General features: G+C 44.2%; 1 protein-coding gene across 5 annotated transcripts in view; it reads right to left on the bottom strand.

Annotated features, from left to right (window-relative positions):
• Positions 1-24,439, bottom strand: part of tjap1 (tight junction associated protein 1 (peripheral)) — a 39,501-nt gene extending 15,062 nt beyond the window's left edge. Inside the window, exons 1-6 of one of the 5 annotated variants that reach the window (XM_042432456.1) lie at positions 23,823-24,439; positions 9,897-10,055; positions 8,538-8,582; positions 5,581-5,743; positions 3,096-3,124; positions 2,150-2,311 (exon numbers count right to left, since the gene is read on the bottom strand). In XM_042432456.1, the coding sequence (XP_042288390.1) occupies positions 2,150-2,311; positions 3,096-3,124; positions 5,581-5,700 (311 nt within the window). In that variant the 5' untranslated portion in view covers positions 5,701-5,743; positions 8,538-8,582; positions 9,897-10,055; positions 23,823-24,439. Of the gene's footprint in view, positions 1-2,149; positions 2,312-3,095; positions 3,125-5,580; positions 5,744-8,537; positions 8,583-8,781; positions 8,987-9,017; positions 9,334-9,896; positions 10,056-21,586; positions 21,692-23,822 lie in introns of those variants that run through there. The other 4 variants (XM_042432461.1, XM_042432458.1, XM_042432460.1 and 1 more) reach the window with 4 other exon arrangements.
• Positions 24,440-25,184: the final 745 nt, after the last annotated feature.

Here is a 25,184-nt window from a genome sequence, read left to right as displayed (position 1 = left end):
CATCTTTCACGACCTGCATGAATTAAATATCCTGATTCAGCTCAACTAAAACATCAGAGAGAGATTTTTGGTGCTGTAACGTCCTCAGATGCAGAGAAATGTTCCCTTAAAGACCATGAGAGGAGACACTGAGGCACAAGACACACACGCACACACACACACACACACGCACACACACACACGCACACACACACACACAGTTTACAGGTTCTGATAATCAGAGAGGAGTTGAGCTCTCATTAATTCACCGTCTTTGATCAGATTGATTAAATATGGATCCAAGAGGGTTTGTGTGTGTGTGTGTGTGTGCGCGTATATATGAGTGTGTGTGTGCGTGCATGCGCATTTATGTGAGTGTGTGTGTGCGTGCATGTGTGTGCGTGTGTGTGTGCGTGCGTGTATCTGATGTTTGGACTTTGCCATCCCATAATAACCAGAACTCGTGTACACTTCCTCACAGCTTCCTGTCTGAGATTATGTCCACATCAAGTCGGCTAAATGTGTCCACAGCAGGAGTCTCAGCTCGTTTATACAAATAACTTGTCAACATTAAAATGCCACAACTGGAAGTTCTCCTCCTACTGGGCACGTGTGGAGGACAGACAAGCAGCCACAGAACACCAGCGAAGAAGAAACAGTGTACTGTTCCTGTTCCTGCAGCGGCGTCCTGACATTTAGTTTATCGCAGCAGATTCCAACCGTCTGAGCAGAGACAGGTGGTCGATAGCAGAGTGGACGATAAAGACAACAACACTCGCAGGAAGCCGTCCGCCATTGTTGTTGTGTTTCTTCTCCTTCTTCTTCTTCTTCTTCTTCCAATGAAGCGCTGCGCTGCTGTCAGCGATATGACAGCGTTTCTATAACGCTCCGTCTGGAGGACGCTTTGGAAAAAACTCAGCAGAGAAGAAGATGCGTTTACCAATCAGACACGCTGTCAGTCTGAAGCAGGCGGTGGACGGACAGATCGACACGCCGCTAACACGGTGGCTCTAACTCGGGCCGAGTGGTGGGAGATCCTCTTCTTCATCAAGAAACTGGAACCAAAACAGCAGCAGGAAGTGAACAGCATGCTGCTGCAGAGCCTCGACGACCAGGTGGGACACCAGCTGACTCTATTTCAGAGTAGGATGAAGAGTAGGAACACGGGAGCGAAACATCATTCATTTAAAAAATTATGTTTTAATTCTGTGACCCGTGTTTTGTTTGTGTGTTGCCATGGCAACTCGAGCCATGCGGATAAGGCCGTATTCAGACCAAATGGGTCGTTGCGGCGCACCTCCGCAGGGTTGAGCAGAGGGGTGTGGGTGTGTTTATGTTACATTAACGCTGTGAAACACTCAGACACTCTTCATTCGCTCTCGACCAGAGAAACCGACAGCAAAGCAAACTTTACTTTTAACGTCAGCGAACGAAGAGAAATGTCGGCAGTAGGGACGGACATTTGAAGAAATTTCCTTAATCGATCATCGGGAAAATCAACACTCAATTATCGATGAATCTTTTTTTTATATGTATTAAAATGCCGATGCCAGAAAATACTAAAGAAATCATGTTTTTCCTCAGTGAAATCCTCTTATACAAGACAATGAAGCTGTTGATATGAGGCCTCGTAAAGGCAGCGGAGCCTCTGAGCCAACAAGCCAAAGCTACGGCGCTCGTCATAAATCATATCAAACCATAATATGTAAATAAAAACATATGATATTATTTAGTGCTGACAATTTTTACCTAAATGTAACTTGAATAAATCCAAAAGGCAGCCGAGAGAATAAAGTTACTGCAGCCTGCTGGTCGTTGTTGAGGAAGATGAAGGGAGCGACGCTGCAGGATGCAGACGTGTTGGCCGCCGTGCATCGCGGCTCCTCCGTGCTAACGCTGAGCTGACGGAGGAGGATTCGTTCACCGGTGTCGTGCATCATCGTGGTCGTCGTTGTTGTGTTGTAGGTATAAACGGCGTTGCGATGTTTACAGTGAGCTTTGTTGTTTTTTTTAGCTTCGCTTTGCTCTCTTCAAAACATCATAAACTCTGATTATCTTCAACAGAAGCTGTGTGATGAGTTTAAACTAATTTTAAAGTCACTAAATACAAATATTGAACATCTTGTTGTGCGTCGATCCGTCAGCTGATCGGCAGAAACGTGTCTCTCACCTGCGGAACTTGTCTCTCATCTTGTCCAGGTCGTCTCTGGTCCGGCTGAGCTCCGCCTCCATGTAGTGACGGCTGCCGTCAAACTCCGCCTCCATGGCCTCCATCTTGTGTGTGGAGAGAGAGAGGCGGCGCCGCAGGTCCTCATTCTGCTGCTGGAGGATTCTGGGTAACGGGAGCAGAGGTCAGAGGAAATAATAAGTCACGTGTTGTTTCTGACAAACACAAGACATCACACAAATCCAAATAAATATTCAGACTTCGCTCCGGCCACTTTCTGAAATCTGCATCTAGTGTGTTTGGAATACCGTCGGCCACCCGGCAGACCAGCGCGTACGCCTCCATGTTTACAGTTCACAACACTAAATGTACAATATTATCAAAGACGGGTCAGAATTATGTCATCCTTTTAAAATCTGTCCATCATGAGTCTGATGGTGGAACAGGAGTGAAATGATAAATCTGTTCAACCTTCATATTCAGCTGTTTGTAGTTTTCTGTTATTTATTTCCTGTTCTGTCGGATGTAGAAACGCTGCCTGCGAGTCAAAACTCAGGGCTTCAACCTGCCCTGAACGCTTCGTTTGTGACATTTTTTTTTCTACCTTGCTGACGTCGGCTCGTTGTACATGCTCATAAATGGCCGTCTGCTTTGTAGCCTTGGTTGCTAAGCTGGTTGCTAAGGTGGTTGCTAAGGTTCAAACATGTACAGATGGATTTGAGAAGTTGACATTCGGAGTAAAGAAGGAGAAAAAGAAGTGAAATCCTGCTACTATAGTTTGTTTACGTAGCCTCCGGAGCCGGAGGAAGCTTCCTGAAAGCTGACCAATCAGAACAGAGTGGGCTCATCAGGAGGCGGGGCCTTAAAACAGCCTGTTTCAGACAGAGGCTGAACTGAGGGGCTGCAGAAAGGACCGGTAGAAGATCAATAACAGCTGAAACAGACTCACCTGATCCTGTCAGAGTCTGATAAGGCCTCCTGGAACAGAAAAGACAGAAACAGTCAGAACAACATGATTCAAACTGTTGATCAGTGAAAACACAGCAGGGCTGAACGGGAGGAAAACTGAGCGAGCGAAGGAAGATCAATAGGATGACGACTCAACATCCAAACACATCGAACCAACAAGAATCACAAGAAGACAGGAAGTCCAAACTCCTTTAACGGTTTCCCCTCTCTCACATGATCAATCACATGACCCGCGTGTGATGTCGTTCTACGGATGTTTCCTGTCTGTTTCTTTATCGTCTGTCTCATTGATCTCTCCCCACACGTATGGAAACCAGCCGCTGTGATCCCAGCATGCAGCAGGGTTTTTTTTTTTACACCATGGATCCTCTCCGCTCTCCGATCAATCGATCGCCTCGCAGAGCCGTAAAATCAATTGACTGGAGCATCCAATCAGACGGCTCGGCTCTGAGGCTGCAGGCTGCTGCTCTGACACAGAGAACGATGATTTGTTATGAACTCTTTCTGTGTTTCCTCGAGTCACGACGCCTCCTTCTGGATAAATAACTAACAGCCTTTTCATGTTTCATCTCCTGACCTTCGCACTGCTGCATTCTGGGTATTTTTCAGCGGCTCGTCGTCAGCAGCTGCTGAGACTGTTTGTTTAAATGTGTTGATGCTTTTTCTTCAAGACCTGAAATATTCATCATGTTTTACACTATTGATTATTTTCATGATCAATTAATTTACTGTTTTAACGTCAAGTTTTATCAAACCAACAGAAAAGCAGCAAAACTTTATAACCAGAATGTTTCATTTCTGCTTCAAGACGAAAATAATCGATTATCAAAATAGTTGCAGATTCACTTTCTGCCGATCAACTGATCAACCGATCAACTGATCAACCGATCAACCGATCAACCGATCAACTGATCAACCGATCAACCGATCAACTGATCAACTGATCAACCGATCAACCGATCAACCGATCAACCGATCAACTGATCAACCGATCAAGCGATCGACTGTTTGTTGCAGCTCAATCATTTATACAGACAGCAGAAGGTGAGGATGAGGAGCAGGAGGAAGATGAGGAGGATGATGAGGATGAGGAGGAGGAGGAGGAGGAGGAAGATGAGGATGAGGATGAGGAGGAGGAGGAGGAGGAGGATGATGAGGAGGAGGATGATGAGGATGATGAGGAGGAGGATGATGAGGAGGAGGATGATGAGGATGATGAGGAGGAGGATGATGAGGATGATGAGGAGGAGGATGATGAGGATGATGAGGAGGAGGAGGAGGAGGATGATGAGGAGGAGGATGAGGAGGAGGAGGAGGAGGAGGATGATGAGGATGAGGATGAGGATGATGAGGATGATGAAGGTTTTGTCCTGACCTACCTTGATGTGAGACAGGACTGACAGATTAGAGGCGGGTCTGTATTTGTGTCTCTGAGGTTCTTCTGTTTCCTGATCCTCCATCTTTACTCGTCTATTCACCCCTAACACGTCCTCTATATGCCCCGCCCCCTCCGTGATGTCATCCTGCGGCCGCGGGGTCTCCTGCCCCGCCCTCTCGTCCTGCAGGGGCTGGTACCAGCTGTCGGGCCGCTGCAGCGCCGACACCCAGTCATCCCAGCGCCGAGTCCGGTCCGCAGACTTACCTTCAGGCTGCTGCTGCTTCCTGTGAGCGGGGCGGCGGCGGTGGGGGGAGGGGCTTCCTCGTTCTCTGGAGGCCGCCCTGCCGAGCATCGTGAGGTGGGCGGGGCTAAGAACCCGGGAGGTGATCTCGTCCAGGAAGTTGGAGAAGCGGACCTTCTCCTCCAGAACCTGCATCCGCCAGTTCCAGTTGGTCCTGCTAGGAGAGGGCGGGGCCGAGGACCGCCGTGAGGCCGGTGCTCGCTGCTCCGTCCGGTCCAGAGAGCGAGTCGGCGTGCGGTGGGATGTGCTGCCCTGCTCCCTGCCGTCATCCAACAGCTCCACTGACTTTGACTTCCTGATGACATCATAGGTGTGCTCCACACCCAGCGACGCCGGCTGCTTCAGGATGCCTTTCGGAGGGGCGGTGGTCTGCGTCCGGGAGGCGGTCTGGGTCCGGGGGGCGGTCTGGGTCCGGGGGGCGGTCTGCGCCCAGTGAGCTCGGGTCTGGCGCTCTCCTCTCTTGTCCTGCGGGTGTTTCCTGGTCACTGTGGGGCTTCGAGATGCTGGGAAAACTGTGCTGACAGAGCGACTCGTGTGGCAGTCCGTCGCCGTGACGCCCACCGCTGTGGTTTTGGTGCGGTCGGGCCGGCGGGCATGGCTGCTGAAGAGCGGCGGCGGGATGCAGAGCTCCAGGCTGGACAAACTGGAGACGTCCAGCTCGCTGTCAGAGAGCGGGAGCGGCGAGGTCGGGATGCCGCGCCGCGACCCGGCGCTCAGCCGGCGTTTAAAGGTGTCAGGAAGCTGCTGCGGGGGGGTTGGAGGTGTGTTAAGGGTGTGTCGGTTTACCTGATTGATGTCGAGCTGTGGCGCTGGCGGGGGCGGAGCGGTGGTCAGGGCGTGACGCGTCTCGCGGTGCTGTGGCGGAGCCTTTCGATACGGCTTCCTGGCCGGGGCCGCGCTCGTCATCCTGAGCCCTCCTTCTTCCTTCCTTTCCTATCGTCTGTCAGTCCTGCCAGGAGAAGAAGAGTTAGTTGAGGTAGAAAACGCCTGCCGACCGCCCGCCACAACGCCTCGACCACGACTGGACTCTGTCAGTGCTGTCACACTCGCTCGCTCGCTCTCTCTCTCTCTCTCTCTGTCTCTCTGTGCAGATCGATGCTCGGTCGGCCCTCATCACCCTGCATGTGTGTGTGTGTATCTGATGGAGTGGACGTGTGCATCCCTGTTGACTGTTTTTGTATCTTTGTGAGGACCAAGATGCAACAGGAAGTGTCCTCACAAACAACAAGTGAAAGTAACAAATCAAACCTGCGTCACTGGTCCTCACAAGCTGCTCCGAGTTTCAGACCTTCAGAAGAAAATGTCTCACAACACAAACAACATCATCAGGGAGATTTTCAGGTTTGAGTTACATGAATGACGGTCCTCACAAGTATATCAGTGTGTGTGTGTGTGTGTGTGTGTGTGTGTGTGTGTGTGTGTGTGTGTGTGTGTGTGTTAGCTTCAGGCTACACATTGATCTCAGCTTGTTTCCAGAACAGGAAGTGCAGCTCCATTGATTGAATGAGGCTAACGTTAGCATGGCACTATTGAAAATGAAGGTTCTCCCTCAATGTGTTTTAAATAAATAAAATGATGCTATCAGTATTAGCCTGTTAATGGGACTGATACAGGACAGAGCTAACACAGCTAACAGGCTAACTGTCAGCTAACAGCATCAGACTGTGCTGCGCTCTGAGAGGTTTTTTTATTTACTTTATTGTCTGTAAAATAAACAAGATAACCTGTAATAAACTGTTTGAGCTAATGTGAGTGTGTTTAGTTCTTCTGCTTTAAAGGAGCAGTTCAACCTTTAAGGATGACATCACTGTGTTGAAGTTATAATATGCAGGATTTGTTGGTGTTTGTAAACAAAACATAGGATTCAGAGAGAGAGAGAGAGAGAGAGCTGGTCGAGCGAGCTAGAGAGTGAATGGAGGGAGTGAGCAGCAAAACCGTGAATCAGATAAATAAGCACAACACTGTTGCTGGATTCAGTGTGAAAGCAGAGCAGCGTCCTGACACACACACACACACACGACACACACACACACACACACACACGACACACACACACACACACACACACACACACACACACACACACACATACACGACACACACACACACCTCTCTTTGTACATCCATGACACAGAGAGCAGAGTGGAGCAGAGGAGAGAAGACACAGAGACAGATGTAACACCTTGTCGCTAAGCTACGAGTCCCGACTTCACACCCTGCCCTGTGATTGGCTGGAGACTACTCACCCACTGCCCCCATAGGTTGACGGCCAGAAACGTCCTGAACACAGCGAAATAATAAAAAAAACACAGGCAGAGAGCAGAATCTCTGCAGATACACTAAAGAGGAGAAGAGAGAACTGAGAGGCACTAATGATGTCTGCAGGATCATGAAACAGCTCTCTCAGTTTTATATATATATATAAATAAATAAATATAAAAGGGAAGCAACTAACGATTATTATCATTACAGATTAATCTGACGATGGTCACCTCGATTGGTAGATGAATGTCATGTTTTGCCAGTTTTTCAGCTTCACATCCTGCAACCAGCTGATTAAACGACGACTGACATGATGATTCCATCATCAAAACAACTATTTTATCAGATTATATTCATAGAAACAAGATGAATGTATCTTGTTTATATCTATTAATAATAATCATTTATCATCTTTAATAACTGCAGGTTTGTTGTTTCATTTACAGGAAATAATCACAGAAACACTCAGTGATCTCCTCCATTTAGAGCTCGTCCACGTCACATGACCACCACCACCACCTGCCCTGAGGGGACCAATGACAAGCCATCGATCACTGTGTGACTTCCTGTGTCTCACACACACACACACACACACACACACACACACACACACACACACGTCACGTGCTGTCCGTCCTCAGAGTGAAAATCATCGATCATTTGATAAAAGTCTCGTTGCGTCATTTCAACCTCTTCCTGTTTCACATCACATGACTTCTAGTTTAACCCTTCATCGCGAGGACGTGTCTGTATGGATTATGTGTGTTCTGCATCCTCAGCATAGAAGATATAACACACATTAATCTCATCCAACGCATTTAAAATCTATAATGAAAGAATCAGAGTTCAAACTGGCTCCAGCTCTCCCAGCTACACCAGTAAAACGCTGCTTATGCACTGACTGGTAAATGTATTTAACACTGATCATCGTCATCATCAGCTGATGGAGTATTCTCTCCTCTAAGAACGACTCGTTGTCATTTTTGATCTAATAGGATCTATATCGGACTATTTTCAGTGGCGGATGAATCCACGTTTGAAGCTCTGATCTTTTTTTTTTTTTTAATGTTTGTGTCGATCCCAGTTGAGGATGAGGAGGACGGAACATCTTCACCACGTCTGACTGCAGCTTCTCAATTTTATATTCAAAAAACGCCCCGAGTGATTTTACCCAGAATGCTCTGCTGTCACGCTATGCTCACCCATACTTTATATATTACTCTATTTGTTGTTGTCCTCCTTCACCTCCCTCCTCCTCCTCCTCCTCCTCCTCACAGCCTTCCCTTCTTCACCCTCTTTCATTCTCCTCCTTCTCTTCCTCATCTTTCCTTCATTTATTCATTTGTTCTCCATTCATTCATTCTTTCTTTCTTTCTTTCTTCTATTCCTTCACTCTGAAGGCAGTGAGATGTGGTGAAAAGCTCTGGGAAACCATAGAAGCTGATATGTGATGTGATGAAGGTGTGTTCAGGTGTTTGTACCTGAGGTGTGAGCTGCTCCACAGCTGACTTCATCCACAGAAACACCTGAAACAAACAAACAAACAAACAAACAAACAAAGGATCAGCTGTATGTTCCACATCAGAGATTCTCTCTCTCTCTCTCTCATCATCATCCAGCTCTCGCTTTAATCAGTTGCCATGGTTACGGGGTCTCTTTAGTGGTTAATAAAGAACTGCAGCCTGCGAGGGTGAAAACAGAGACACCACAGAAGAAGAAAACCACCTGAACGTTGTTCACTTCATGAGTTCGGAGCTCGTTAAACTCACGACGTGCTGCTTCCATCTTTGTTGTTACAGCTTTATCACGTGACTTTTTTACCCTTAAAGGATCACTCTGATGATTTTTCTTCATCATGTTTTCAGTCTCTGGACTTCGTGCTACAGCAGTCGTGTTTCCATCAACGTATTTTGAAGTATCGCGTTAGAAAAGGTCGATGACGTAGCGAACATTTAACTCACGTGACCGATCAGCTGTTTCCGCCGTCAGTATGAAACATGATCGATACCGTTTTCCTCTCGTCGTCGGTAAAGGCGACTGGTTCGTTTCCGGTTCGCTCCCTTTACTTCTTCTACTCTGTTTATTACAGTCAAACTTCCTGTAGCCTTGTTTCTTCTCTCCAGAGTCGATGGAAATCTGCCCAATTCACTTTTTTTTTCTTTTGTGCAACATTTCAAAAGTTCACTGAAACTTCAGTCCAGATGTTGTGATCTGTAAACAGCGTTCCTGCACGTGCTCAGTGGCGTCTGCTTTACAAATGACAACTAATCAATGAATCGACTAATCGCTGCAGTACATTAAGACCTCCAGACAGCACATCAGGACTGAGCTTTATGTCTGAAATCAATTCAACAATAATAATAATAATAATAATAATAATAATAATTATCTTTCTGGATATATTTTATTCTCTATATAACAATCACATTAAAATTAATCAAATTAATGGAAAATGCAATAAACTGTGTCCCACTGTTACACTTAACATCAGATAAAACTGAGAAAATCTAAAATTTTAACTTATTTACGAGCAGGTTTATAATTAATAAACATACAGTTTATCCATCTTTCATAATGAATCTATAAACTCCACATTAAAAACATCATTATCCAGATTCTAGCAGAAGACATCTATCGAATCATTATCAGAGAAAGAAAAACCTTCTGGAAGACACTTTTACAGCTCTACAGATATTTTATTTCAGTGAAGAAGAAGAAGAAGAAGAAGAAGAAGAAGAAGAAGAAGCAGCGACAGACAGAGAAGAGAGAAAGAAGAGTGGAGGCCACAGAGAGAGAATGAATGAATGAATGAATGAATGAATGAATGAAGAGACGCTCACCTGCTACGTCAGCACAGAAAACTCTTCATGTTCTCTGAAGCGTCCGTCCTCACACACTCACACACACACACACACACACTCAGACCAGCTGCAGTCTTCCTCTTCCTCCTCTTCTTCCTCTTCCTCCTCTGAGCATGTGAAGCTCAGGCCTCCGACGACCTGAAACACAAGACGGCCGAATGGAAAAACACGAGTCAACAGGAGGCGTCAGTCAGCGGAGAGGAGACAAACACATGAAGGCTTCATACATGTGATGATGATGATGATGATGATGATGTTCATCATGGAAGACTCGACGTCCTCAGCAGTGAAACACTTTATAACTCATACTACACTCATCATAAACAGTCACCGTGTTGTGACTACAGCTCCCATGAGCCTTTGCCTGATCTGAACCTGCGTGGTCTGCAGGCACACACACGCCTCCGGCCCCGGTCGGTCGGTCGGTGTCGGGTGGCTGCAGGCGGTCTGCCAGGTGAACCATTAGCCTAATTAGACCTCCACTCCACAGCTGCTCGTTAGCTTCGTCAGAGGAAGAGAGACGCTGACGGGGACGAAGAGCTGAAGGTTCACTGACACACTGAAGCAAACAGCAACCAGGTTTAATAAAACAGAAGAAGAAGACACAACAAGACGACGTCATAGAGAGAGCGCCGTGATGGAAATATGACGTTTCTGTTAGTTTGATGTATTGATGTGAGGAAGGTTACAGTCTCCTCATCATCACTCCACACAGATCTGATGATTTCAGCTCACAGTCACATGATTCATTCACTCAGACTGTTTACATCTGAGCTGCTGTTACACCTCAAACAGGAAACACGTCACCATCCTTCCTCTCTGACAGACTCTGAATGACATCATCATGTCATAGATCAACCCTTTAATCAAACACTCATATATCTATATTATATATTATATATTATATATTATATATTATATACAGCTGCACAAGCTGCCTGAGAATCTTCACATTTCTGAGTATTACATTATCAATATTTTTATGACATCAGTAAAGCTCATAGTTTAATATTCAGAGACACTGACTGTTTCTGTTTCTCATGCTTAAGAAGAGGAACCAATCAGTGATCAATATTCGATCAGCTGACTGTAAGGACATTAAAAAGGTCTCTGTGAATCTGAGTCCTTGTCGTCTGTCTGGGTGCAGCCGGTGGATTTCCCATCATGCCATCTGCTGCGGTTTGACCTTCAGCTGGAGGTGAGCGCGCTGTGATGTCAGCAGCAGGTCGGACGCCTCGCCTCCTCTAAACAGACGATGTCATCCGGTCGATCGCCGACTTCCTGACAAACAGACGGCCGTGACTCAGCCGACACACACACACACACACACGCTCAGCAGGGTGTGTGTGTTTCTGCTCAGACTGAAATGAAAGCAGTTCAGTCTGTTTGTCCTGTTTTATATTATAACACGTTGAGCTTAAAGGACTCATATTCTGCTCATCTCCAGCTCTAGATTTATATTCTGGGGCTCTACTGGAATAAAAACTCCTTATTTATCTTCTACTGGTCCTTTATGCAGCCCCTCAGTTCAGCCTCTGTCTGAAACAGGCCGTTTTAGCTCCTGTCTCTTTAAGGCCCGCCTCCTGATGAGCCCACTCTGTTCTGATTGGTCAGCTTTCAGGAAGCTTCCTCCGGCTCCGGAGGCTACGTAAACAAACTATAGTAGCAGGATTTCACTTCTTTTTCTCCTTCTTTACTCCAAATGTCAACTTCTCAAATCCATCCGTACATGTTGGAGCTGAACAACACATGGAAACACCTTAGCAACCACCTTAGCAACCACCTTAGCAACCAAGGCTACATAAGGTTTATGGGCATTTGCAAGGAGCCGACGTCAGCTCGTCAGCAAGGCAGAAAAAAGGTCGGAGCGTTCAGAGCAGGTTGAAGCCCTGACTTTTGACTTGCAGGCAGCGTTTTTATTTTTCAGAAATGTGTGTGACTGTTTTATGATCTTATATAAATATAATCTGATCGATTTTCCTCAATAAATAAAGAGTTGCAGTACAAACACACAAGCTAACGATGCTAACAACGACTAGCCTGCTGACACCTTCCGCTGTCTCCGTCGGTCATGTGACCGTCGCTCTGCAGCTCGTAGCGGTCCGTCCCCCTCCCCCCTTCCCAAACTCATCCTACCCATAATACTCTCTGAGCGGAGATAAACCTCTGTGGCATGTAATCCCAAACACACACACACACACACACACACACACACACACACACACACACACACACACACACACACACACACACACACACACACACACACACACACACACACACAGCGGTGCCTTGCTTCAGGGCTGTTTGGGGATTTAAACCAACAGAAACATGAAGACGTCTATAAAAACTATCATCAAACAATCTGCTCTGTCAATCACTTCCTGTTTCCTCCTCTGAGTAAAAAATCTAATCAAAGGAATAAATTGATATTTTATTGCTCTGCTTCTTCTTCATTGACTCCTTTAACATCTCATGAAACTCTCAGAGTTTGTGTTTGTTTTTGTTTTTGTTTACTACAGAGACGTCACAGGATCCAGCCTCAGGTTCATCTCATTATTGATCAGTGATCAGTCAAGTCAGTCTGACTTTTAGTTTCTTATTGAGCTCATTAGCTGTAAAGTTGTGTTTGGTGTTATTGTCTTTAATAATCGATTGATTGATCAAATATTCACACGTGAGGAGATTTGACATTTTAGTTTAAAGAATTAGTCATTAAAAGTGTTGCTGATGAACTTCCTGTCGATTGATTATTGGTCTATTGATTACAGCTGTAGAGGGGCTGACGTGTGTAGTCGGATCCTCCGTGAACAAAACCTGATCAATCAAACTGATCGGAAACAATCAGCTGACATGTGATTAAACTGAAAATCTTCTGTTTGGATTATTTTCTCATCTTGCAGACGACTGATACAACTGTGGATGTTTATGAAAAGCTTCTAAACTAAAAAACACAATAAACAATAAAAAACGATTGATAGAGACGAGTGAAGTGATCAGAAATGATTCATCAATGAACAGAGACGCTGGTCGACTGCAGCTTTAAATGTGAACGTTCCTGATGAGACACAGAGAGTCAAGGACAAACAGATCACTTCTGTCCAACTCATGAATTAAATATGAACACACACACACACACAGACACAGACACACACACACACACACACACGTCCTTCAGAGAGAAGAAGAAGAACTGAAAACATACACAATAGTTCAATAATGATGAATGAGATGAAGACGTATCAATGAATCTGCAACGATGCAACAAAGTGTTTCAGTGCAGTAAAATATAATAAATAATCACAAAATAACATCATAAAACATAATGAAGGGATTCGATTCACTCGTCCAATCAGCTGCAGGGACGCCGCATATCATTATCTTATCAATACTCTTATCAGTCCAGTTTATAAACTCAATAAACAAAATACTGAGACAGAAACAAGAACACAGACATCAGTCGGTATCAGTCCTTCCTCCTCCTCCTCCTCTTCCTCCCTCTGCTGCTGGTAGAGGGAGGAAGAGGAGGAGGAGGAGGAGGAGGAGGAGGAGGAGGAGTCAGCAGCTAAGTTATTTCAGCTTCTTCACGACAGACAAAAAACAGTTAAAGTATCTTTTTTTTTTTTTACATGTTTCTGCTTGTTGAACAGCTGATTTTATAAAATTACTCTTATTGGCTTTTTACTCACAAAGCTTTTATTGTCTGTGTGTGTGTGTGTGTCTGTGAGTGTGTGTGTGTGTGTGTGTCTGTGAGTGTGTGTGTGTGTGTGTGTGTGTGTGTCTGTGAGTGTGTGTGTGTGTGTGTGTGTCTGTGAGTGTGTGTGTGTGTGTGTCTGTGAGTGTGTGTGTGTGTGTGTGTGTCTGTGAGTGTGTGTGTGTGTGTGTCTGTGAGTGTGTGTGTGTGTGTGTGTGTCTGTGAGTGTGTGTGTGTGTGTGTGTGTGTCTGTGAGTGTGTGTGTCTGTGTGTGTGTCTGTGAGTGTGTGTGTGTGTGTGTCTGTGAGTGTGTGTGTGTGTGTGTGTGTCTGTGTGTGTGTCTGTGAGTGTGTGTGTGTGTGTGTCTGTGAGTGTGTGTGTGTGTGTGTGTGTGTGTCTGTGTGTGTGTCTGTGAGTGTGTGTGTGTGTGTGTCTGTGAGTGTGTGTGTGTGTGTGTGTGTGTGTGTGTGTCTGTGAGTGTGTGTGTGTGTGTGTCTGTGAGTGTGTGTGTGTGTGTGTGTGTCTGTGAGTGTGTGTGTGTGTGTGTGTGTGTCGTGAGTGTGTGTGTGTGTGTGTCTGTGAGTGTGTGTGTGTGTGTGTGTGTCTGTGAGTGTGTGTGTGTGTGTGTGTCTGTGAGTGTGTGTGTGTGTGTGTGTGTGTGTCTGTGTGTCTGTGAGTGTGTGTGTGTGTGTGTGTGTGTCTGTGAGTGTGTGTGCGTGTGTGTGTGTGTGTGTGTCTGTGAGTGTGTGTGTGTGTCTGTGTGTGTGTCTGTGAGTGTGTGTGCGTGTGTGTGTGTGTGTCTGTGAGTGTGTGTGTGTCTGTGAGTGTGTGTGTGTGTGTGTGTGTGTGTGTGTGTGTGTGTCTGTGAGTGTGTGTGTGTGTGTCTGTGTGTCTGTGTGTGTGTCTGTGAGTGTGTGTGTGTGTGTGTGTCTGTGAGTGTGTGTGTGTGTGTGTCTGTGAGTGTGTGTGTGTGTGTGTCTGTGAGTGTGTGTGTGTGTGTGTGTGTGTGTCTGTGTGTCTGTGAGTGTGTGTGTGTGTGTGTGTGTCTGTGAGTGTGTGTGTGTGTGTGTGTCTGTGAGTGTGTGTGCGTGTGTGTGTGTGTGTGTGTGTCTGTGAGTGTGTGTGTGTGTGTGTCTGTGAGTGTGTGTGTGTGTGTGTGTGTGTGTCTGTGTGTGTGTGTGTGTGTGTGTGTGTGTCCGCTCTGGTGACATCATCAACGTGTCATCAGCCTGCAGAATATTTAATGATCTGAACCGATTGTTAGAAGAACGTTTGAGGATCGAACGCAAAAACAAACCTTCAGAGCAGCAGGAAGTTTTTCTGAAGTTGATATTTTAGAGAATCGGATGTTTTTCTGAGACACCGACGGTCACAGCAGTGACGTAAATACACTTTCATGACCTTTAACCTGCTAATGAAGCAAAGCTGATTGATTTAGACTGAACATCTCATAGCCAGAGGTGAAGCAGAGCCAATCATTAGGAGGAGAATAGAAGTACCAGATGGTTTGTGATCAGTTAGAAACTGTCGATGAAATCATGTGATGACACCGTTTCATTAAAACAATGAAACAGGAAGTCTTCGGTTTACGTTTTTCTGAAGATACATGAAACAAACATCTGCGCTTCAAACAAGCTGATTGGTGGATTCACCTGTCAGGAGACGTGTGAGCAGGTGTAAACGTTACCTGAACAGCGTCACCACATTCATAAGAAAACAATCCTCCCAGTAAGTTCAAAGGTCACGTAGCTCCGCCTCTTCCTGCCGGCTAAAGCCAGCTCAGAAAGCGATTCAGCGACGAACGACGTTGTTTCTTTCACCTGAGACGCGACTATGTTTGTTTACATATCGAGATCTGATCATCATGTTGGTCTAAAGTGAGGTGAGGATGATGAGGTGAGGTGAGGATGAAGAACACAGTGAGAGAACCAATCAAATGAACTAAATATTGATTAACTGTGATTAATTCAACCGTTTATATATTCAGTCTGCAGTTTACATGCATACGACTCAAAACGCGTTCTGTCACAACAGTTTCATGATCTTCTTCCTCCAACGTGTGGAACAATCGTTCTAGAGCGCCAGTTGCACACGGAACGCTTTGGCAGCGCACCACTTAGCTTTAGCATGTTAGCATGCTTTAGCACGTTTAGAGGAGGAATCAATCTGAATATGACAGATATACAGACAGGTCTACAGACGGTGTACAGACGGGTCTACAGACGGGTGTACAGACGGTCTACAGACGGTGTACAGACGGGTCTACAGACGGTCTACAGACGGGTGTACAGACGGTGTACAGACGGTGTACAGACGGGTCTACAGACGGTCTACAGACGGTCTACAGACGGTGTACAGACGGTCTACAGACGGTGTACAGACGGGTCTACAGACGGTGTACAGACGGTGTACAGACGGTGTACAGACGTGTACAGACGGGTCTACAGACGGTGTACAGACGGGTCTACAGACGGGTGTACAGACGGTGTACAGACGGTGTACAGACGGGTCTACAGACGGTCTACAGACGGTCTACAGACGGTGTACAGACGGGTCTACAGACGGTGTACAGACGGTGTACAGACGGTGTACAGACGTGTACAGACGGTGTACAGACGGTGTACAGACGGGTCTACAGACGGGTGTACAGACGGGTCTACAGACGGTGTACAGACGGGCGTCGTCATCAATGTAAAGCTGATTGTGTGGAGATGAGACAGATTTATAACTCTGATGAAAACAACGTGTCTGCATGTTTCTGTCTGTACGAACAGTTTCAGTTATTTTCTGCATCTGGAGCCAGATGTTGGTGCCAGATGTTGGAGCCAGATGTTGGTGCTGATCACACGTCAGAATGCAGAAACAGCAGCAGGAGACGAGCTGCATACCAGAATAAAACAAACAGCAACACAGAAGTCTGTGAGCTCGTTCACCTGGCCGGTTACCCGCCTTCTGCACCTGCTCTGTTCCTGAGGTGGCGGTTTCGGTCTGCACATGCTCAGTAGCTCCAGCTGGCCTGTGCTGACTCAGCTCTGCAGACTGAAGAACATTTCTGCTCCGCTGGAGCGAACACAAGCAGACTTCACTTGTATGAAATATAAATGCAGAGCATCTGTCACACCGAGAACCTGCAACACGGCCGAGTCTGACAGTGAAACCAGCTCAACATGAACTCATCCTTATTATTATCAATTATATATTCTGCTCCTCTTCCTCTGACCTTCAGCGTCCTGCTTCAATAACACTTCCTCTGTACGACTCTGATCACTGGGCAGAGATGCTGATGAAGAGTCACGTTCACATTTCAGCACGCGGGTGAACAGGTGGCGTCTGGTTTCATTAAGAGGTGCAGCAGATCCTGTAGACACACGCTGAAAGAAGAAGAAGAATAGAAATCCGCTGGAGACTCCGTTAGCTTGATGCTAACGTTACGAATCAGGAGTCGGACGGTTCAATGAACAACGTAACGTCCAGACTGTTGACGTCGGACAGAAGCTACGTTCATGTTTCCAGACTGAAGAGGAGACGACCTTCATCTGTGATCAATACAAACATCTGTGTTGTCACCGGAAACGTCTTCAGTCGAGTATCATCTGTTCAAGAGACAGACCAGCTGCAACCATTAGACGATTCATCGATTAGTCGATCGACAGAAAATTTATCTGCAACTATTTTGATGATTGAAGAATCAAATATTCTCTAATTCAGCTTCTTAAATGTTCAAAACAAAACATTTAACGACATCACCCACCAACATTTTCACTATTTATTGAGTTTAAAGACAAAACAATGAAGTGATTCATTGAGGAAATAATGAGCAGATGACTGATAATGAAACATGAAACTAAACACACACACACACACACACACACACACACATAGAGGACAGATGGGGACTCTCAGTCTCCTTCATTAACCCTCCAGACACACAGATTAAAGTCCGACTGCAGGAGTTCTGGGCTGATTTCTCCCTGATTCGTCCTCCTGACAGTCGGACTCTGGAACCGATGTTCAGTTCAGATTCTGTGAGAACTTTACAGATCTCATCTTAAACCTCCGGTTGGATATTTGGGAGTTAAAATCTGGATGATTACGTCACTGCTTTCCGAGCGGGACCACCAACAGCCGACGAGAGAGACAAGTCGGTGTTGCCAAGCAACGGTAAACATCCTTACTAGCATACTACTGTTGACCTCCAGCTCCGGCTGAAGAACAGACGACGTCTCTCCAAACATTTCTCATCCAGACTCGTTTATCTTTCTGCTTTTGGTTTTTTTTTTTTCTCTCTGCAGAGCGTTTCCTATGACAGAGATCACGTGGGATCTCGTGAGATCACGTGGGATCTTGTGAGGTGATGGCACTGTAATCTTAATAACATCCTGCACCGTTAGTTTCAAATCTTGTAGTTTGAGCACGTTTGAGATCAGAGAGAAGAACGTGTGAAGTTTTTCTCCTCGTGTGCGATGCAGTCGGTTCATTTTAAACCTCGTCTAGTCTGAGCGACTAAACCAAAATGAACTCCAGCGCGTTTATCAGGATCCAGAGACTGAGACCAGAATGACTCGTTGAAAACAATGAACTCAGTATTTCTGGAGAGAAGTTGAGGTTTTTGTCTGGGAGTCAGTTGCAGCAGCTCGCGGTTTCCAGACGTGGAGGTCACTGATTGGTTGATATCTCTGCGTACGTGTTGAGCTGAACGTCATTTTCTAAACTACTGACAACAAATGAAGTTTAATATCAAACTAACAGCGAGAACATAATTCACGACAGATATTCTTTCTGAATGGAAAGCAGCTTCCACAGTGTTGCATTATGGGTTGTTTGTAGCCGTGGTGTTGCTAGGTTACCGAGTCAAACAATGCACTTCTGTTAACCTCACGTTATTGATCACATGACTTTAGGAACCAGTGAATCATGATTTCAGCCTCCCGTAATAGAAAAACATTATTATTATTAATATTATTATTATTATTATTATTATTATATATAAACGGTTTATTTAATACGCATCATTTCCTCCAAACTGTGTCAGTGGATGAAAGCAGGTCCAGACCTCGTTAGAAGAACACAACCGTCATCTCTCGGTGGCTCTGACATCACTTCCTGTCGGTGTTTGCTGACATCACAAAGACAACACAGACCTGAGCCGTCTCCTAGCAACAGGGCGGTATAGCTCCATAGAGTCTGAGAGATGTGAATCATCAATAATCAGGATGAGATTACGAGTATTTTCACATATTTACTGTTAAAATCTGACAGAAGATGATACTTCCTCTGATTCACATGTGATCATGTTGACATGAGTCACGAAGTCTTCACCGGGAGCTGCAGCCAGTCTATTAATATGTTAATATATTAATATGTTAATATGTTAGTCTATAATCAAATTCATATAAACTGAGCATCTTTGGATTTAAGGCTGTTGATCAGAAAACAAGAGATGTGACGACGTCACTGTGAACTTTAAGAATAACGAGCATTTTCACCATTTTCTGACATTTTACAGACAAAATGATTAAATCGAGAAAACAATCGATAATGAAAATCATTAATGCTGCAATTATTGATTGTTTTCAATATTTTATTGAGTTTCTGACTTTAACAGTTCATGTCGGTTTACAAGTTAATTTAAAGGATATGATGTCATACTGTCAACACACCAGAGCAGCAACTCACAATTATTTCAATTATTGATTCATGTGTTGATTATTTTCTCGATTAATCGATTCGTTGTTCGGTCCAGAAAATGTCAGAAATATTGATTCATGTTTCCTAAAGACGACGTCCTCAAGTGTCTCTTAATGTCCACAAGTCAAAGATCTTCAGTTTACCGTCACAGAGACTAAAGACACCAGAAAATATTCATATTTAAGAAGCTGAAACAGAGAATTAAAACAAAACAAACAAACAAAAAACCCCTCAAAACAATGAATCAATTATCAAAATAGTTGCTGATTAGTTTTCTGTCAGTCGACTAATCGTTGCGGCTCTGAAGGTTTGTGTCGACCAAAGTGTTTTTTCCTGAGGACGGCGTATTGTTTGAACTGTTTGCAACGGGAGCGCCGCGTATTCTCGCGATACTACAAACGCAGCAGCGTGACGAGGCGCGGAGTCACCGGCTCCTCTTCCTCAGCCTGTTCACGGCGGGAATTCTGCGCCTTTATTCCGCCTCGCTGTTCTGTATAAAAAGGCTCAGACACGGAGCTGCTCCGCTAATAAACCGGCTATGGCGGGACAGGAAGTGACGCTGTTGTGTTACACGTCACACCTCTGAATGCCGGCTTTGTTTGGTTCAGTGTAAACAAAGCAAACGCAGCGTCATGACGGATCTTTACGGCTATAATGATCTCTGTATGGAAGAGCCTACTGTCACTCAGCCGTCCAATCACAGTGGAGGAGGGGCGGGACAAAGACCACAAAGACCAACCGTCACATCCTGCACGTGCAAGCGTTGACAAGAGGCTCCGTCCAGCTGCAGCACTTTACACAAACGCTTATTTACAGATATTCAATTCAGGTATAAATCAGGTACAAGTCGTAATTACAGCCGAGAAACTGTTTAAAACTGTTTTTTTAAAGCTAAAGATATCCGACAAACAAACATGGACGCCAAAGACAAACACAGCGATTAAACCCAGATTTAATGGATATGATGTTAATATTGATGACGCAGACAACACAGCTGCAACTGACGATTGTTTTTCATTATTGATCCATCTGTTGATAACATTCTTGATTATTCGATTAATCGATTTGTCTATAAAATATCGATCAGTGTTTCCCAAAAGAAGCAAACAACCTCAACTCAAAGAAAATATTCACATTTATAAGCTGGAATCACAGACGTTTAGCTTATTTATCTTTAAAAAAAAATGACTCAATGATTAATTGATTATCAAAAGAGTCTCTGATTAATTTTCTATCAATCCACTGATCGATTAATGGACTGATTGCTGCAGCTCTAAATAATAAAACTGTCTGCTGAACACGGGAATCTGTCCATCCTGCAGCGTGACACTGGCGTGTTGTTTATGTGTTGCCATAGCAACGTGTTTGTGCAGCCTTCATGAAGTTTTATTTCCATCGTACTAACTGGCGGCGTCGACACGTCATCAGAGAAGGTTAAAGATTTGTTTCTAGTGAGCACTTCTGAGGATATTCTGTATCATAGCAACCAAAGCGTCTCCAAAGCGTTCTGGCGCGCTGCCTGCTGGGAAAAAAAACCCGCTTAAATCTGACTGTAGCAGCAGCTTCAGCTTCTGTCTGATGACCGAGAAGCTTCACTGGAAGTAAACTGGTCTCTGACGTCGCTGTGGGAACGTTTGAGTCTCTTTAGAGAAACTACAGATAAAATGGAGGACAGTCAGTCCAGAGACGGTCAGTAAACAGTCAGACTGACGCACTTCCGGACACAATCAGCGAGTTTTTCATTCAATACACAGATGTGCACTGAAGCCCTGACTGAGTGTTTGAAGCCACTGAAGCAGATCTCTCTGCTCTGCTGCTTCGTTTTACTTTACATACAGAAAATTAGCTGCAGAAGGAAACACACACACACACACACACACACACACACACACACACACACACACACAGTGAATATTCAGTGAAAATATTCAGTAGCTGCTGTTTAATGGAGGAATTTAATCAGAATCTTTAACTACACAGAAAACATGTTTAGAGCTGCAACGATTAGTCGACTGACAGAAAATTAATAATAAAAAATAGCAACTATTTAGATTTTTTTAAATATTAAATTTAAAAAATGAAATTCTCTGATTCAGCTTCTTCAATGTGAATATTTGCTGGTTTCTTTAGTCTTTATGACAGTAAACTGAATATATTTGTGTCTTTAGGAAACACTGATCAACATTTTATAGATCAAATAACTAATCGATTAATCAAATAAATAATCATTAGTTACAGCCGGAATATTGTTGTAAGATTGAACCCAAAAAGTCTTTTTTATGCAAACCTGAACGTCTGGTTATCATGTGATCTTCTGCCGTCTTCACCTCTAAAACCTCATCATCAGATCAAACTTCACTTCCATCTGTTTTCTAAATATAAAATCATTATTGTTTGATGCTTTTAATGGGAAGAAACTTGTAACTTGTGTTTTAAAAAGATATTATATTCTTGTGTCAGGTGAGACCGGATCCAAAAAGTCACAAACAAACACAAAAAGTCAGATTCAAACCCAAAAATTTGGGTCAGACTCAACACTTTCACACATCGATGTTTCAACAACTTTGGGTAAAAACTCCAAATCCAGGTAAAAACCTGAAAACTTATGTTAAGTCCCCAAAATGTCTATGCAAAACCAAAAATGTGGTTATGTTCAGTCAGCTGAGACCCAAACATCCACATCAACCCACATTTTTGATCCAAACCCAAAGATTTAATTTTAAACTGCGGTAGAAACAATCCGTACCGTCAAAGCTCTGAGTACACGTCAAATACATGTTTTAATAAAAAAACTCAAAGACATATTGAGTTTGCTAACGGTGAAAATAACAGTGACCACACACGTCCAGAAATCATGACTGGAGCAACGAAGACGTCGGGTCAGTTACAATTTCAATGAAGCCCCTTGTGATGTAAGAAGAGGCGTCAAATCTGATCGGCTTGTTGAATCACAAGAGTTCAGAGCAAATCAGCCCACCAGACTGACTGGGAGGATTCATCCTACACTTTCATCAGAGACCCATATATATATATATATATATATATATATATATATATATATATATATATATATATATATACGCACAAGCACTGATAATGTGAGTGGAAAAAAAAACAATCCCCACATTTGGGTTAAAAAAAAAAACAGTTTCAACCAGATACTTTAACAACAACATCAAAAAATTTGGATAAAATCCCCAAAATTCAAATACTTACGTAAATGTTCCAAAATTTTTATGCAAATCCAAAAAGTTATGCGATATTTACACAAACGTTTACGTACAGATATTCAATTCAGGTACAAATCACATATTACCGTGAGATCACGTTCGCCTCCACGTCGTAATTACAGCTGAGAAACTGTTTAAAAACTGTTTTTTAAAGCTAAAGATATCCGACAAACAAACATGGACGCCAAAGACAAACAGTGATTAAAGCCAGATTTAATGGATATGATGTTAATATTGACGACGCAGACAACATTTCGATTAATCGATTTGTTTGCTTTTTTATCTTAAAAAAAAAAATGACTCAATGATTAATTGATTATCAAAAGAGTCTCTGATTAATTTTCTATCAATCCACTGATCGATTAATGGACTGATTGCTGCAGCTCTAAATAATAAAAGTGTCTGTTGAACACGGGAATCTGTCCATCCTGCAGCGTGACACTGGCGTGTTGTTTATGTGTTGCCATAGCAACTGTTGTGCAGCCTTCGTGAAGTTTTATTTCCATCGTACTAACTGGCGGCGTCGACACGTCATCAGAGAAGGTTTAAGATTTGTTTCTAGTGAGTTTTAGTCGTGACTCTGAAATGTTTCACACGTGTTTCCACCTGCAGGTCTGACGTCTCCTGATCACACGTCACGTCCTCACCACAGCTTTCTGTATCTGGTAGTTTGATTTGTTTAGACACGTGAGCGCAACATAAAGTGATATATTAACACATATTAACACTAGATATTAACACAGGATCAGGTGATGATGCAGGTGGAGTTAAAAAAAAAAGTGCAAATTTCTTACGTCACACATTTGAATGTAAATCTGAAGCTTTTTGGGGCCCCTGAGGGTCTGAGGCCCCGGGGCAGTTGGTCACGTGGTAATTCAGCCTTGTGATTGGCTGATTGAAGGTGCAGGTGTATCCGATAAACTGACCCCCCCCCCCCCCCCACACACACACACACACACACACACACACACACACACTGAATGATTCAGTGATGTTCAGACTCTCCACTATAAATACTCCTGTGAAGCCCTCAGTCGTGTCTGACAGGCTGTCGGGGACAAACACGACACACACAGCGGGGTTCTGTCCGCCTGACACCGGGCCGAACCGCTCCTGAACACACCGACACCACCGGCCACAGTTCCGGTGAAGCGAGCTAAAGCCGCCGGGCAGACTGTGGCCCACTTCTCCGCACAACAAGCGGCATCCAACTGTGTCACACACATCGCAAACACCGACACATTTGAGCCACACACTCCTCCAGGACTGCAGCCGAACCGGGGCTGGGCTTACCTTTAGCACGGCTCGGCCCGGGTTATCTCCACAAACAAACCCCGGAGAGCAGAGCGGGGAGCAGCGGAAACTTTAGCCGGAGCTCCGCTCTGCTCCTCCGGCGGGGCGAGGAGGGAGGGAGGCGGAGGGGAGGAGGGAGGGGGGCTTTGGACCGATCCGAGGCCGGAGAGGAGCGCTGAGGTCCGGCTGTGGAGCTGATCCGAGCCGGTAGGCAGCGGGCGGCTGGAGGAGAAGCAGCCGGCTGAGGCGCTCCGTCTGACGGCAGAAAATCCACTCAGAGCCGCTCGGAGAAAGTTGATCTGTTGCCCTGCTCAGCCTTCGCCATCTTTACCCGCGGGGCATGACGGGTAATCCTCAGGAATCCCGATCACCCCCCCCCCCCGCCGCCGCCTTTAACACCCCCCTCCTCCTCCAATCATTTACGTCCTGCGTGCTGACGTCACACACCTTAATCCGTGGATATGAATTATAGGTGTTTTGTTTTGGAGACATAGAGACGTTTGTTTACATAAAACAAGATGTTTAAAGAATTATGACTAATAAATATTATACATGTAGTTGGAAAATCTCAGTTTGTACACAGATACATTAACACTGTTATATTTAAAGAATTATTTTCTCTATTCCCTGATTAAGATATACTGACTTTTATTGATGTTATTGTTTATTTATTATGTTTATATACTTATTTTTCATATTCAATTTAATTTGTTTACTTTTTCATATTTAATTTGATTGATATCTACTTTTTTTCACACATTGGAATCTTGAATTGTATAAAAATGTCCGTCTCACGTCCACCAGCTGCAGGTCTGTATGTTGGTGATAATAATGATAGCTTGGTTTATTTTGACCAGATTTTATATTCAAAAATCCAAAGTCTGAAGCAGAAAGTCAAACTCTTCAGAGCTGAATGTTCATATCAAACATTTCTTCTATATCTGAACATACACACAAAAACGCTGTTAAAATGTAGAACTTTATTTAACTAACTTTGAATTACAACCTTTAGTCTCCTGACGTGTTTGTGTTTGTAGACTCAAGTTATTTACACAAAGTGCTGTAAACTGGTTGTTTACTTGTTTCACTAAAGCAAAAAAACTCAGACATCAGATACATCATGATGGATAATATATATATATATATATATATATTATTCATCATTATTTCATGAGCTTCATTTCATCAACTTATATATAGGTTCAAATCTGCAAAATGAAAAACAAACAATGTTTAAAAGCTATAAAATTATTGACTAATATTACTTGTATTAATCTTTATTTTATATTTCTTCCTCCAATGTGTTATTTTGTTTTTATTGAATGTAAAAATTAATCTGCAGTTACACCAGACTGTTTCTTC

Source organism: Thunnus maccoyii, chromosome 14 (genome assembly GCF_910596095.1).
Source record: "Thunnus maccoyii chromosome 14, fThuMac1.1, whole genome shotgun sequence".
In the NCBI taxonomy this organism is placed as follows: domain Eukaryota; kingdom Metazoa; phylum Chordata; class Actinopteri; order Scombriformes; family Scombridae; genus Thunnus; species Thunnus maccoyii.
Note: the sequence above shows the minus strand (reverse complement) of the source record. Positions and strands in the feature narration are given on the sequence as shown.